The sequence below is a fragment of the Vipera ursinii genome, assembly GCF_947247035.1.
Source record: "Vipera ursinii genome assembly, chromosome: 3".
Classification (NCBI taxonomy): domain Eukaryota; kingdom Metazoa; phylum Chordata; class Lepidosauria; order Squamata; family Viperidae; genus Vipera; species Vipera ursinii.
The window spans coordinates 82,788,855-82,805,188 of record NC_139516.1 but is presented as its reverse complement, the minus strand read 5'-3'; the positions used below and the strand labels follow the sequence as shown (position 1 = coordinate 82,805,188).

General features: G+C 38.7%; 1 protein-coding gene across 1 annotated transcript in view; it reads right to left on the bottom strand.

Moving 5' to 3' along the window:
- Positions 1-9,142, bottom strand: part of BRDT (bromodomain testis associated) — a gene marked incomplete at both ends in the record, with an annotated part of 40,619 nt that extends 31,477 nt beyond the window's left edge. The window contains 2 exons of the mRNA XM_083360247.1: positions 839-1,092; positions 9,079-9,142. Of these exons, the coding sequence (XP_083216373.1) occupies positions 839-1,092; positions 9,079-9,142 (318 nt within the window). The remainder of the gene's footprint in view (positions 1-838; positions 1,093-9,078) is intronic.
- Positions 9,143-16,334: the final 7,192 nt, after the last annotated feature.

Genomic DNA, 16,334 nt, shown 5'->3' with positions numbered 1-16,334 from the left:
ATTCGACCCGCCAAATTGCCGACCATCTGATCGACAAGCTCAGCATCCTAACCCACTGAGCCACCATGTTCCTTATATTAGACATTGGTCTAAGTTTTTTTATACTTGAAAGGGGGACCTCTAGCTCTCAGACGATGCTGAACTATGATTCCTAGCATTCTTCAGTATTGGCTATACTGTACTGCTGAGTGCCCCAGTTCAAAAATACCTGGAAAAAGACAAACTTTGATCCTTGGCTTATGTCCTTTTATCATGGCTAATTGTATAACATTTATTTCAGTATGACACTCATGCTTCAGTATTCAGCAGAGTTAAATGCTGCAGTACTAAGCAGGTTATGTCTTGAAATAGAATTGGGTACCTACCTCAACCATTACAATGTTAGGGAAAAGCAGCTAAAGAAGGATATAAGTTAACACATGGCCTGTGCTGCATTGCATCTCTTTAGCAAATGATTGCGCTTGACTGGCAAGGAAGTCTTTGTCATCCAGACTGAAGTAAAAACAAACTTTCTATTGGATGAAGTCCTACACTTGAGGTGGAAGATTCAGATTGGGTTGGCCGTGTGCAGAATATACAGCAATCAATTTATATGTACTACTTTATACAGTTATACACTACTTCCTGCTGCTGTTACAAGTCTTAACCTTTTAAAAGAAGTATCTTATTAGCTTTCATTTTGGTTTGGAATAAGAGAATTTGCCATAGATGAGACCAGTGTGCTTGTATTACCAACGTTTCTTAACAATTAACTTTATGTGAAACATTGTTTTTCTGTACACACACACACACACACACACAAACACAAACACAAACACAAATTACAGGGAATTCTTACTGGAAGTTTTAGACCTTCAGCATCTACAGGCTGATGAAATGGCCAAGAAAAGTTGTGTCTCCACATTGCTTTCATGACCACTCTCTGTAAATATTGAAGCTGATTGGTTAAGCAGCCAGTTCCTTCAGTATTGATGTGATCTGGAGGAGGAGGGTTGACAATTGTCACATGATGTGGATTTGAAGTAGCCATCTTTATTCCTAATGACTTTCTGATGTCAAATAGGTTCTCTTCCTCCACCTCCTTCAGACAATCTGTAAAGAAAAAGATTTCCAAGAGACCAGTTGATTCATTGCTGTGTATCTCACCGATTTATTGGTTAGGCCACATAACAGTTTTTAAGAGACTAAAAACAAATCACAAGGCATAATTTAATGAAGATACATGACATCTATCTATGACCCATTGGTGTCTCTGTCAAACATGTTAATTCACAGAACTCAATATACCATAATATGTTTTTTTAACCTAGTATATAAAGTGAATCTAGACATGGTAGTTTTAAATAAAAGCTTAGGGTTCAGATAACGTTTGTATTACTTAGCCATTGATATCGAAACTCTACCAAAACTTGCTTACCAGACAGACGTAAACTGAAGGTACAATACTAAGGATTCAAATATTTTAGGAACTCTTTAATGCAACTTTGAAAAATCTCTTTAATCTTAAGGAAGCCAACCCCCCCCTCAAATCCCCACACTGACAAAGTGATATAGGAGATGGCTAAGCCTGAGGGAGGGGTTAAACATGTTATCAGTCATGAGTCCCTGTGCACTCACAAAAGATCTAAGCCCAGCCCACTTTGAATTCCTTCTACCCTTATCTCCTGTCCATTTCCATTGAACATTAGTCGTTCAGATACTTGTAGAGAGCTTAAGCTTGCAATAAATCTTTATATGCATTTGAAATGCCTGGATCTCCTGATTTCCCCAGTGGTTGACATTTATTAATGGATGAACAATCTCTTAAATAAAGAGCAAGCATCTTGTTGTATATGTAAGAACTCCAGGCTCCTGAGCAACTAAGGCAAATTTTACCTACTGGACAGGAAAGATTTTGTATGGACCTAAATTACTTTTATTGTAATGCTTCAGGCATTATACTATAAGCCAATTTCCATGATGTGGAATACATAGTTTATGTAGGCATCCTTGCTAATTTGAAATAGCTTTGTCATTCTTCTGAGGCTCCCAACTGTCCTCTCAACTGCCATAGAATTTTCTATGCTAGGAAGACTGATCAAACTACGTATCTGCTCTACCTGAAAGGATCTCTCTGCCATCCAGCTCAAATTCATTATACTACCAGCACTGTAAAAGACATTCTTTATCTCTTCTTGGCCTTTTGGCTAAGATTAAGTGCAGATATTCTTCCAAAAATGTTTTGATATTCAGTTCTTTGTTTTAAAGAGTTCCAAAAGGATATCTTCAGGTTGGAGGAAATGGGCACTGTTTTACTATAGAGAAATATGTGATACACAGGAGGCAAAATAATTCAGAATTTTCAGATATATATTAATAGGCATGGATTTTGCAGTAACTAATTAAGAAATGGCCCTTGGCATTACATGGAATACAGCTCAGTAAAAATATCATTAAGATAGCAATGTATATAAATGCAAAATCAATAAAAATATGTTGAAGATTATATGGATTATTCAGATCCTGTATTTGGAGTTCTTTAATAAAGCAGTCAAAAGCACTACTGCCAATACTATAATTGTTTTTATATAACTCTTACGGTTCAATTCTGGTCATATATCATATATATTTGGAAGAGTTCCCAAATCTGGAAACTATAATATGTAGGTTAGAACAAACTTATAAAATGAAAAGTTACAGTTTGGGTCTTTTTACTTAGAAAAAAGAATGGAAAGATGTATGATAGCAGATATGTTGAAAAAATAGAAAAAGATTTTTCCCAAGCACATTTAACGAGTCATGAAGATGGTAAAGCTTAGCTGACTATGACTGACCTCTAGAAAAAAAGAGTCACGATCAGACTGACTGGGATGATCATCAAAAAGAAGACAAGACAAACCATTTTTAAATGATTGCTAAGCAAGCAATATGGATGTTTCCGGAACAGTAAGGTAAGACTGTATTGGGAAGGTAACCAAAGCCATACACTGAATGAATACATTTTATTAAGTACTATGATTTAATTCAACATATTGTGAACATATTGTGCTAACCATAACCATGATTAGCATTCAGCTACATGATAACTTCCAATTATTAGGCACAGGGACACATAATGGTTGCATGATTATGTATGTTGTGTAAATTTGGAGGATCCACCATTTCAAATTGGTACTAACCCTAATTGTAAAGCCAACTTGCCATTATAAGGACATGCATTTTCTCTTTAGTCTTATGTTTATCCAACCAAACACTGTATTGTCATGGTTTGCTGAATAAACCACAGCTTAAGCGATTCAGACAACATGGCAAGCCAAAATCAAGCCACAGATTTGAGGAATGAGGTTACTCAATGGATGAGAATAGCATGAAACTGCTCCCAACTAGTACTCCACTGTAGTAATCTAAGCCTGAGGTAAGGAGAGCAGTAGAATTAAAAGCAACTTCAACTTTTCAACAAAATAGAGGTTTTGTCAGCTAATTAACACAATGAGCCATTCAGATATGGATTTAAAGCGTAACCTGAGCCCACATTCAGCAAGTACAAAGGAGAACCAAAGCACCAGGAGAAAAAATTGAGCTCATAATCATGTGAGGATTAAAAGGTACTAAGAAACTTAACAGAATTAAATTAAAGCAAACTGCTAATGAAGATACTAAAACACTAAGGGATATAGGTTAAATTCAGAGATTGCAATCAGGAAATTCTTATTTATTGGACTTTGTGTAATAAAGCTACCAGTAATAGCTTAGGCATGGACATTGCTTGGTTAAAAAAAGTGGCTGTCGTTCAAATTAAAGACAAAGATGCTAAATCAATCATCAAAATGACACTTGTCCTATCTTAAAATATCAGCTCTCCTCTCCTCCTATTTAATACCATAATGGCCTTCACTTAACAATTATTAGTGGAACATAGTTAGCCAATTAAATATAGTTACCTTCCAGTTATTGGACTACAATTCCCATTAGTCCTAATCAGCTTGGCCAGAAGTACTCCAACCAGGGGCTAAAGAGGCCCAACCTCATTGAAACCAGTGCAAACAAAATTGGTCAGGTAGTATCACCTGCTGAGACAGCTGTCTAATTTCACTAGTGATCAGTGTTGTGGTTCATTGGAAAACTTGACCATGCTTGCAGCCCAGGAATGAAATAAAAACAAATTCAAGGAGTCTCAAATTGGAAATTTGAGGAATAATTAAAATGACTGAGTTTTTTACATTCTACCAAAGCAAAATATGGTTTGATTTTGGCTAGCATACTGTAAACCACCCACCCAATGGCTAAAAAAACTAGTTTATCCTAATGTGTAAACAAAATCAGTATAAAAGCTCTACTGATTAGATCTAAGACTCAGCATCATGTGCCTATGTGTTCACAATATGCCAAACTATAAAGCAGCCGTCCACATTTTAGAAGTGTATTGTGTGAAGCAATCAGGGTGATCAGTTAATGGTGCCATTTATCATGTGACAGCCCCCCCTCCAGTTTAAGTAAGCCATAGATGAGCTAACTATGGATAAGTATTTTTTATTTTATTGTTATACCACCTTATGTTTTTTTATAAACAATTCAAGGTGGTAGACAGAATAGAATAACAGAGTTGGCAGGGATCTTGGAGGTTTTCTGGTCCAACCCCCTGCTTAGGCAGGAAACCCTATAACATTTCAGACAAATATCTAATACTCCAACAACATACAATGCTTTTACAAATATTAGTCCCTTCCTCATCCAGAAATAAAAATAAATACAACTGGAAAACATACTGCAGGGCACACCAGAGAAGTAAAACAAATCTGAACTTCATGCCTGGGTTCCCTCCCCCATTGTTTCAGTTTTTATAATACAGTCATAATTTCACAGAAGTAACATTTCTCTAAAGTTACAGCCCGATCACCTTCAGTCCATAAAAGACACATACGCCCAAAATGTTTAATGGATAAGATATATTATATTCTGGCAGTGTTCTCTCTTTTATCATGACTGAGTCAGAGGATGATAATGGCGAAGATAGTGCTCCACCTTGTATCTTGGCCATTATCTTTTACTGATGTTGGTTTAATTGAGGCAAGTATTCATTCCCAATTCTTTTATGGATGGTTAGCAATGTTTGTATTTTCAACTCCAGCATACATTAGCCCTAGAAGACTCTATTTAAGTCATAATAAAGTGAGGTTTAAATATTTATAGAGGACATATCCTTGGTGAATTACCAAAGTGCGCTAAATTGGTGTTTCTCTCCCCCCCCATTAAGTTAAATTTATATGTCAAAACCTTAATGCTGCATATTTTCTTAGAAGTCCCATTCAATTCAATGGCAGCTGTTTACAAATAAGTGCCCTAGGATTGCAACCCTAGGATATGAACACTTGTGTTCTGTGTTATCGTGAAGCTCATTTAAATGTAGTGATCTTGGTTTGCTAAACTATCGTTAGGTCAACACACTACTTTCCCCCCCCCCTTCTCTTGGCAAGATTCAAGGCAGGTTTTATTGTTGCTGCTAAATTCCTCTGATCTGGCCACATTCAGAATGCCCAGAAACTTGGTATTGTAATTTCTGGGCTAACGGCTAAATATGGGACACAGAAATATACATCGGTTGAAAATATAAAACATTCTATTACTTAGCTCAATATAAAAGTCTGGCAAGCACAAACATGCCTCTTAGATGCTAATTGGCAACAGAAACTAAATTCTTTCCACCTCCTAATACTTGCTTCACCATTGAGGAAGAGCCCATTGATTAAAGAATACTTGCTTGTGTTCTCCTTGGCAAGCGATCCTGAGACACAAGCAGGACCATAGGAAGTGGTTGGGGTTTGGGTATTCTCCCCAAAGATGGCTTTTGTTCTAATTGGCTTGATTTTTTATTATTAGATTTATACTCTGGTTTTTCCCCATGACTATCTAAGGATCTCTACTCAGCACTGGTTATTGGTTGGATTCTGCTAAATCCGACAGTGAGATGCTTGAGTAAATATAGTAGTGTAAGTGCAATTCATGGATGACCTCCCCAACTTCTGTTCTGGTCCTACCTATTCTATTGCTTAAGCCCAGATTATAAACTGTTTTTTTTAAAAAAAAAAATAGGTATCCTCCTCTGCTTTGTGTTCCTGGTAAATCGAAAAACTATTATGCCAAAACATTATTCAAACCTTACAAAGTCTTTCCTAGATTACATAATTTTACTGTTGTAACTTTACTGAAATAATGGTTGCTATAACAACATTTAAATTTACTACATCAAACGTTCAGGGACTTCCAACGATTTTCAACCATCTCAAGCAATTAACATGGGTAATAATGAATCAAGCTCAAGAAACAACATGCAACAATTATAGTGCTTACTTTTATTCAATTACAGTTGTTCTTGGCATATCATGAAAACATGATCACTCCCTTAATTTACATGAAGGTCTGCAAACATTTATGTGACCACTCAGTTCACAGAACAGAAATTTAGGAAAGATGTTAGGCTCAAGCATGTGGATAATTAAAAGGTTTTATCCCCTTTATCTCTGGCAGGACTTCCATATCTTACAAATGCTGTATGTAAGTCCAATAACAAAGTCAGCAAATGAAGATTTTATAATAGCAATTGAATTTGCAAGATGTACTTAACAAATAGCTATGCATACTTTAATCAGTATTCTGGATGAATCTGACTCATGCAATTCATTTATGATCCAGTGTATTATAGTATGGAAGAGCAAAAAGATTCTGAATACTTATTTTTAATTTTGGATAATCCAGTTCATATGAACACAATATTTTCTTCTGGAATGCACTCTTAAATGTGCACATTTCATGGAGCACTTGAAAATACAGAAATAGCACCATTAATAAAGTTGACTAAGTTTGTAATGTATTGGGCAGAAAATTCTTCAGAGGAATAAATACAGCTTCCTATTAAGTGACTGCATTATAGAATATATAGCTCCTCCATTGTTCAAAACACACATAGGCTTAGTTCACACAAGGCACTAAGCCATGGTTTGCTTAATCCATGGTTGATTTCATACACAATATAGTTTAGTTAATGTGGGAACCCAGTTGTGGATAGCTAATAGATACATAAAAAGCAAATGCAGGACATAGAATATTAAGACAAGTGATTAAAAGGAACATGTGCATCTTACCTTATTTTTCCATGACTTTCATTAAAAAATTTCTTTTGAACTGTGAACCTAAATGATAAAGAAAGCTTAACTGAGTGATAGTTTTTTCTTAACTTGCAAATCCAGGTGGCTCTAATAATTACTGCATTTACAGCATTTGCCTGGAACATAAATTGTTTCACCTGAGGACACTGACTAATTGTGTAAGATGTTATAATTATCACTAACAGTAAGTTTTTTAAAAAAATTCTGTTCTTTCTCTCAAATATCTACTAAATAATAAATGTGATCTAGTCTCATAGCTGACTCTATTAGGTTCTTTAGCCAAAGGCATTTCAACATATTCATTGCATTTGTATCGCTTTTAGATCATTACTTATAAAATTAATTCAGTCAGATGGACTTATACAACATAATTGACTAAAGTGTGGCTAGCCAGTTATAGTCTATTATAAATTTGAATTTATTTGAGGATCATTATTTGATGAGTACACACTAATAATATTATGGGGTTTTCTTTGAAAGAGCACAAATGCTAAAAACTAACTACCAAACAAGACATGGGAATATTCAGTTTGATTTGCATGTCACACAGTTGCAGTATTAGCATCTCAGAGAAGGTGTGATTGTTGCAGTGTGGGTCAGCAGAACTACAGTACATGTACTGCAATGGGCGAAGCAAGATTGACTATGAGCCAGCAATGTGCGGCAGCCACCACCAAAAAAGCTGATACAATTCTGGGTTGTATAAACAGAGGCATAGAATCAAGATCATCTGAAGTATTAGTACCGCTTTATAAAACCCTAGTGAGAGCATAGCTGGAGTAATGCAACCATTTTGGTCACCATACTACAAAAAAGATGTTGAGACCTTGGAAAAAGTTCAGAAAAGAAAAACTAAGATGACCAAAGGCCTGGTGACTAAAACATACGAAGAATGACTGCAGGACTTGGGTTTGGCTAGTCTAAATAAAAGAAGAAATAGGGGTGACGTGATAGCAGTATTCCAGAATTTGAGAGGCTGCCACAAATAGGTAAAGGTAAAGGTTCCCCTGCGCATGCGTGCTAGTCGTTTCCAACTCTAGGGGGCGGTGCTCATCTCCGTTTCAAAGCCGAAGAGCCAGTGCTTGTCCGAGGACATCTCCGTGGTCATGTGGCCGGCATGACTAGAAGTCAAAGGCGCACGGAGCACTGTTACCTTCCCACAAATAAGAGGGGGTCAAATTATTCTCCAAAGCACCAGAGGGCAGAACAAGAAACAATGGTTGAAAACTGATCAGAGATAAGCAACCTGGAATTAAGGAGAAAGTTCCTAACAGTGAGGACAATTAAACCAGTGGAACGGCTTGCCTTTGGAAATTGTGGGTGCTCCATTACTGGAGGTTTTTAAGAAGAGACTAGACCAGGGGTAGGCAACCTTGGCTCTTTTATGACTCGTGGACTTCAACTCCCAGAATTCCTGAGAAAAGCTATGCTATGCTGACTCAGGGATTCTGGAATTTGAAGTCCACGAATCATAAAAGAGCCAAGGTTGCCTACCCCTGATCTAAACCAATAATGATCTAAACCAATTCTGGGAGTTGAAGTCCCCGAGTCATAAAAGAGCCAAGGTTGCCTATCCCTGGACTAGACGTCACTTGTCTGAGATGGTATAGGTTCTCCTGCTTAAGCAGGGGGCTGGACTAGAAGACTTCCCTTCTATTCTATTCTATTCTATTCTATTCTATTCTATTCTATTCTATTCTATTCTATTCTATTCTATTCTATTCTATTCTATTCTATTCTATTCTATTCTATTCTATTCTATTCCTTTTTAAGCCAGTAGGTGGCACCATAGGGAAGCTTCCCTGTATTCACGGCTAAAAGGAAGTCCTACTTCAGTGATGGCAAACCTTTTAGACATCAAGTGCCCAAAAACCGCACTGCCCCCTGCCTGTCCTACCCCTGCTCTGCCCCCCACTCCAGCCCCTGCCCTGCTCACCCACAGGGCCACCTACCATCTCCATGCCCCACCGGAGATCGCCCAAGCGGCCCTGCAGCACCATGGCGGCCACGCCCTCCACCCACACCCCGCGGCATCATCTGCACACGATGGGGCACTAGGATGGAGTTGTTCTGAACCAGCCCTCTTCCGGCCTTGTAGTAAGGCAAACCCCTATTCAAACAGAAGAGACTGGAGAGCGTCCAAGGCTGAAAAGCGTCTGCCAAGATTTATTAGTCAATTAACAGAACAAGAAACAAAAACACTGGAACTTGAATCCTCAAGCGGAAGGGTTGCTTTCAGCAACCAGCCCTTCCCCAAACACTCCTTTTATTTAGAGCTCAGGGCGTGGTCTCCCTGTGCCTCCTCCCGAGGAGACCCGCAGCCTTTCTCTGCTTGGTCCTGCTCGACTGCCTCCTGCGTCGGGCGTCCTTGAACAGGACCAGCTGTGGGTCATCATCCTCCGCACTATCGGGCTCACGCAGCTGAGAAGAGGGCCCCGGCTGGGAGCTCTGCCAAGCCTCCAAACCATCATCAGCCGGTTCGTCTCCCTCCTCCCCCTCATCTGAGTCATCCGATACATCGGAGCCGGCTGTCGGACCCACAGGCTGGCCCTGAGACACAACAGGAGTCTTGTCCCTGCTGCCCAGCTGCCATGTCCTTACTGTAGCTGCACTGCTCTACACGGGCTGTGCCCAGGGGTGACTCTCCTCTGGGGGGGGGGTGCTGGTGAGGAATGGGCCATGGGGAGGCGGGGCTGGGACACAAAGAAGGCTCTGCGTGCCACCTCTGGCATGTGTGCCATAGGTTTGCCACCACTGTCCTACTTCTTTAAAAGGCTAAAAAAGGGGAAAAAAGGCTGTTCCAACTGCTCAAGTAAAGATTGTGGTTAATTGATCATTGATACAGATCTTAGTGCCATAATTTTTTCTGATGACTGAATCTGAATTTAAGAATTATACTTTTCTCCAAATATTTGAGTATGTTCATTGGACTTGGAAGTCTAATGCAAAAAAAAATGCTGTGTTGCTCAGTTTGATTTATTGGATTTAGCTGTGTGATTTCCTTGGTAATAATTCCTTTTAGAGATAAAAATGGTGTGAAGGGGGTATCAATATCTCCAAGTGGTCCTTAAGTCTTTATTTTTAGTCCTATTAGATGGGCTCCCATTGGGTCCTACAAAATAGTAACAATATCTACACTCTATTTAGAGAGAGAGAAAGGGAGAAAAGCTTCTTTTAAAACCTTGGTTCTCCCTTCAGAGTGTTCCATATAGAATATTTTTCCTTTTTATTAGTCTTTTTAAAACATTGGGGCAGACTATCAATTTAATAAACAAGCAAATAAATAAATAAAGCATCGGTTGGTTCAAAGGCTGGGTGGCACTTTTAAAGTTGGAAGGAGCCAGGAATCATTTTTCAGGCTTGTTTCTTTAATCCACTCCAAAATATGCCAAAAAAGTGAAGTTCCACCCCCCCCACACACAAAAAAAACAACAACCGACCTGCACTGACTTGAAGTACAAATTTTTGCACCCTGCTCCAATAATTGTGCTCCAGGAGATGAAACTTCTTTTAGGACCAGAGATGTCCTTATGAGGCAGTTCTCAGTATCTCCCTGCTGTTATTATTTTTTTTAAATAGCACTACAGTGCTGTAACAGGAAAAAGAAATCCCAACAGAAGTGGCAGCTTTACATTTTAGAGGATTTGCAGAAAAGGACATTTTGCATGGTGAGTCAGGAGTAGCCTGAGGCTAATGAAAATGGGGCTATTCCCCTTCTAATAGTTGAAATCTTACTCAAGGTGCAAAGGCCTTGGAAATACTTGACTAGGTAGTTTAGTGACAGGCAATTTGTGATGTTTGTTGAACTCTTTAGGATGGGAGTTGGTGTTGAACAACGTTCTGAAGGCCCCTGTTGGCCATCCCAGTGGTTGAAGGATGGAGACTTAGGCCAATTTTTAACAGTGGCTGTCTTAGTTTCCAAGTTCATCCTCTTCACCACTGGGACAAATTGTGGCAAATGTTTTCTTTTCCTATTATAGGTAGTCCTTGACTTATAACCATTTGTTTAGTGACCGTTCAAAGTTACAAAAGCTCTGAAAAAAAAGTGACTAATTACCGTTTTTCACACTTGAAACTGTTGCAGCATCCCCGTGGTCAAAATTCGGATGCTTGGCAACTGGTTTATATTTATGACGGTGGCCGTGTTCTGGGAATATGTCATCCCCTTTTTTGACCGCCTGACAAGCAAAGTCAATGGGGAAGCCAGACTCACTTTACAGCTGTAACTGTACTAACTTAACAACTGCAGTAATTCACTTAATAACTGTAGCGAGAAAGGTCATAAAATGGGGCAAAACTCACTTAACGACTGTCTCACTTAAAAACAGAAATTTTGGGCTCGATTTTGGTCGTACGTCAAGCACTACATGCACTGACTTTCAAGAATGCCTCAGACAAATTATTTTGTTTATATAATTTATGTGTTGGGAACTGTGGGCATATGAATTTTCTGATTATCTCATTTCAACAGAAATCCCCTTATTTACATCCAAAATAGTTTTCTCCAAGTGAATTATCTGCACAATTGCAAAGAATCAAGAATCTGGCTAAGATGTATATAATTAGTTGTAAACTGCCTTTTAATTTAGTCATTTTCTGCACCAAGGCTGCCTATTTAAAACCCTTTCATTGGTTCTCAGGAACACAAAGCTGTGCTTTATCATGCTTCTGGAGAAAGCATTTCCTCATCCTAGATTAACAGAGATACTTTTTTGGTGCAATTTAGTTGTTATAGTTGTATTGGTAACATATTAGGAAGGTCTTTCATTAGTATGCATTCACTATTGCTGTATTTTTATAGTAGAAATAGTTTCGCCTCTTAAAAGCTGCCCAATTAGTTTTTTAAAATAAGATCATCTCAAATTTTCCTTAATCAGTGTTTTCCTGCTTCCTATGAAATATTGCTCATGTTATGAGATTAATATATTTCATATATTTCTTAGATGCCCTTCAAAATTTTAGTCCTTTTCCTTCCGTTCTTATCTGGATTATGGTTTGCTTCGAACATGCTATTTCCTGTTTAGACGTTTGGTGTCACTTATCCCCAGTTATATGAAATTTGCAAACATTTAATTCTTATTATGTCTGCAATGCTACTTCCAACTTTCTACCAGTAGATGTCATCTCATCACCAGAGTTGACTTATTTTGAAGATAATTAATATGAATGAATCCATGGTGTTATATTTGCAAAATGATTTTGAAGAACTGGTCAGGAGCGGAGCCTTTCTTGATTTTTATTAATGTAGCTAAACTTTTTCCAGGTTGTGGAATTGCTGAGAAAGTTACCCATGCTGTAAAACAAATGCAATCTTAAAGTAGCAAGAGTTTTTCTCTAAGGTTTATTCAAAGGAAACCTGAATAAAGTTGGGTTACATTAATAAACAACAGAGAGGTGATGAGCTAGTATGCCCATCATCCAAAGCATATCTGAGTCATTTTCATAGTATACACAACCCTATGAATCAGCTAGTTCACCATAAATAACAGAAATATCAAGGAAAAAAGTCATAACTATATGTACTGTAATTTGAAAACTATAGTTAACCATATAAACTACAATTCATAAATTGTAAGAATTATATTCATAATTGAGAGGTGGCTTGGTGTAGTGATTAAGGCTTCAGTCTAGAAAATGGGAAATCATGAATTCTAGTCCTGCCTTAGGCACGATGCCAAGCTGGGTGACCTTAGGCCAGTTATTCTCTTTCAGCCCTAGAAAGGAAGCAATGGAAATCTACTTCTGAAAAACCTTGCCAACAAAACTTGTCCAGGCGATCTCTGAGAATTAGGCATGATTGATTTGAAGACAATAACAATTGGTAGTCCAAGAAAAAAACAACAAACCAGGAGTCATTTACGACATAGAGTGTAAGGATGGTAGTAGCCATTATGTAGGAAGACAGGGTAGAAGATTAGCAGAGCACATTCATAAACCCCAACAGCTTCAGATGAAGAGGTGACTGTCACAGTTCACAGCTTTTTTTTTTACACTGCATTAGATGTGTGGGACATGCTCCTCTAATTTTTTTATTTTATTTTAATTCCATTTATATCCCGCCCTTCTCCAAAAACTCAGGGCGGCTTACAAGCTTAGCAGTAGCCTTCATTCTATGTATATGCCTGCTTATTAGGGCTTTCACACCCCCCACCCCCCCAAGCGGCATTATTACAAAGTCAGCTTAATTGCCCCCAACAATCTGGGTCCTCATTTTACCTACCTCGGAAGGATGGAAGGCTGAGTCAACCTTGAGCCTGGTGGGACTCGAACCTGTAGTAATTGCAGGCAGCTGGTGTTACTTCAGGAGGCATTAGCCCACTGCTTTCCTTTTTACAGGTTTCACATCTAATTTCAATGGAATGCCACCTTGTGGGTCTGAAACACTTCAGACATTTATACTAATATGAATAATACTAGTTTTGCTTTTTTTAAAAATGGGACAACAGAAGATTTATTGACGCCGCAGCATTTCCATAAGCCAATATGTCCACAATATTCCTCTGTTTGCTCAAGGAAAACATTTAGCAAAACACTTCGTCAGCAGAGCCCTCCACTAATACACTTGCTCATCATTTAAGAAAATAAGGAAGCTTGCTTGCAGCTTGCTGAGTCTGATGTGAAATTGGGGTGAGGACCATTTCTCTGCATATGCAAAATGATGGTCTGCTCAGAACTGGGTGCCCAAGGCAGTGGATATATGAAACTGATTACCATGAATAACAAATTCAGATATGTGTCAACCTGAAATCCTGGTTAATGAGAACGTAGATAAATGAGGTTGGTATAGCATCACAGTTAAACCCCCCAAACCTTGAGATTTGCACAGCGTACGAACTCAGCTTCGATACAGTTTGGTGTTCTAGGTTTCTGAAGGTTTTTTTTAAAAGCCCTGCAAAATCAGTCTTTAACGGGACACTAACTTCTCAGATATGGTGCCTTTGTACAGATTTTCTTCTGCATGAACCTGATTATAACATTTATGCATTTGCATTTCATATTTCCAAACTGCCCATCTCCCTCAAAGAAGGGGGGCTGGGCGGTTTTTTACAGTACAATATCAATACTGATTAAAATAGAAATTTGATAGATAAGACCAAATAACATATAAATAAATGTTGCACAGAACAAAAGCTTTGGTAGTCCGAAAGCTGCATCATTTCAGTGCAAAGTGGGGTTTGTTTGTTGTTTGTTTTCATATGTCTTCCCCTCTTACCATAGTGAACAAAAGTTAAATGGAAATCACAACATAAAACTTTAAAAAGCATACAATGCAATTCCCTCAAAATGGAATTTTTCAAGAAACCCTGCAGTATATGGAAAGTTCTACTTAAAGAGAAATAATATCCAGTTAGGCAACAGCTAAGATAAAAGGAAAAGACCCATATTTGAGACTATGGCAAAAAAAAGAATAATAGGCTATTTGCATAGAGAAAAACTACATTAGGTTCATATTACTTCGATACTGCTAATCCTGGCTTCCAAAAGATTGAATTCTTTTGCCCAGAATCATATTTCACTTTGCAAAATATTGACTTACCCCTAAGAACCAGTAGCAGTAATAGCAGTAGTAGCACCATGAGATATTTAATGGCTGCAGAGATCTCAGAAAGAAAACTCTTGGATATCTAGTTAAATCCTTGATGGCACACGATTTTGCTTCAGAAGAGTTGCATGAATGAACCTTCACCTTGATGTCTAGAGACTGTCTCCCTGTTTGCTATTTTTTTCCCCTCCATTTCAGGGATCTTTTTGAACCAAAACAACCACTAGAAAGGACACATTGCTAGAGACAGCTAATTTTTTTTTTTCACTCTTGAGGAACAAAGTTGTATCGTTCTTTTCACACTTCCCATATTTTTCCATTGGTGACTGCTTTCTGCTTGTCAGCACCAGGTGCCAGACACCCATTGCCGTATTCTAAAGTTAAATGCCAAGAGATGAGATGAAGATTTGAATTAAAGTATGCTGTAGTTGTCTGCTTGCTTAATGTGTTTATGTTGTATCTTCAAAGTCATTTGATTGCTTTAGGTGACTCAGGTTTTTGGGGAGTCCCAACACAGGTATGGAATGATGAGTTGCTAGAAAGGTGGTGTGGTTTGCAGATTTTGTTTAGTGCCAAGAAGTGTTTGTTCATTGCCAAGCTGTCATACTCACTGACTGGGGTAACCCAATATGCTATGGCAGGGGTGTCAAACGCAATTTCATTGAGGGCCGCATCAGCATTGCGGTTACCCTTGAGGGGCCGGGTGGGTGTGGCTCTCTCCTCACAGCGCTGAGAGGCTGAGCCAGACGGCACAAATCTGAAGAGAAGCACAATGCTGCCCAGCCCCTAGCCTGCCCGAAGTAGGCAGGGCCATGTGCTGGCCACTTCCAGGTGATGGTGCATTTCTTCATTCCTCACAAAGGGTGATAACTCCCCAGCATGCGCCCAGGGAGCGGGGCCGATGCAGCAGGGGCCGGTCCCTCACTGTTTCCAGGATGGCTTCATGGGCCACATGAAACCACTTCGCGGGCCGGATCTGGCCCCCGGGCCTTGTGTTTGACATGTCTGTGCTATGGCGTTGGCTTGCTTTTCGCACAGGCTATTGGGTGAATCCCGGCACTAGCATTGGCAAAACCTGCTTTGTAGCTTAATAGGATGGGTGATCTCATCCTATTGTGGATTTAACAAACCATAATTAAATAAGACGTATGAAGGGAGAACCAATGGTTGGATTTACATACTGCACTGAAAATTGGGCTGATTATATCTTATTCAAGGCAGGGCTGGGATTTTCCATTTGGAAGATTTTTCTTGGTTTTATTATTTTCTTCCATGACAGGAAGCCCATTTTAAAGCAACATTTTTCATGTTTTGCTGTTTCCCAGGGATGAAAAAGTACAATACCCATATTGTGTATTTATGGATAATATTGCCATTTATGGACAGTGCAGTGAAAAGACTGAGTTAGCCCACAAAATTTATTTCCGTATTAGTGCTGACTTCGGTTGGGCAAAGATAAAAGAGCACTTCTGTTTAATGAAATAGTTTGGGTGCTTTTTTTTAAATCTACAGCACTGTTGTTCATTCGTCCTGTTTGCCTACATCGGGTCAAGCAACAAGAGATTGAACAAATGTGGAGTGCAGTTTCCTGCTTATTAGGAAATTAAGTTAAGCAGGATTGGATTTGCCATGGTTAATAGATCAGATTG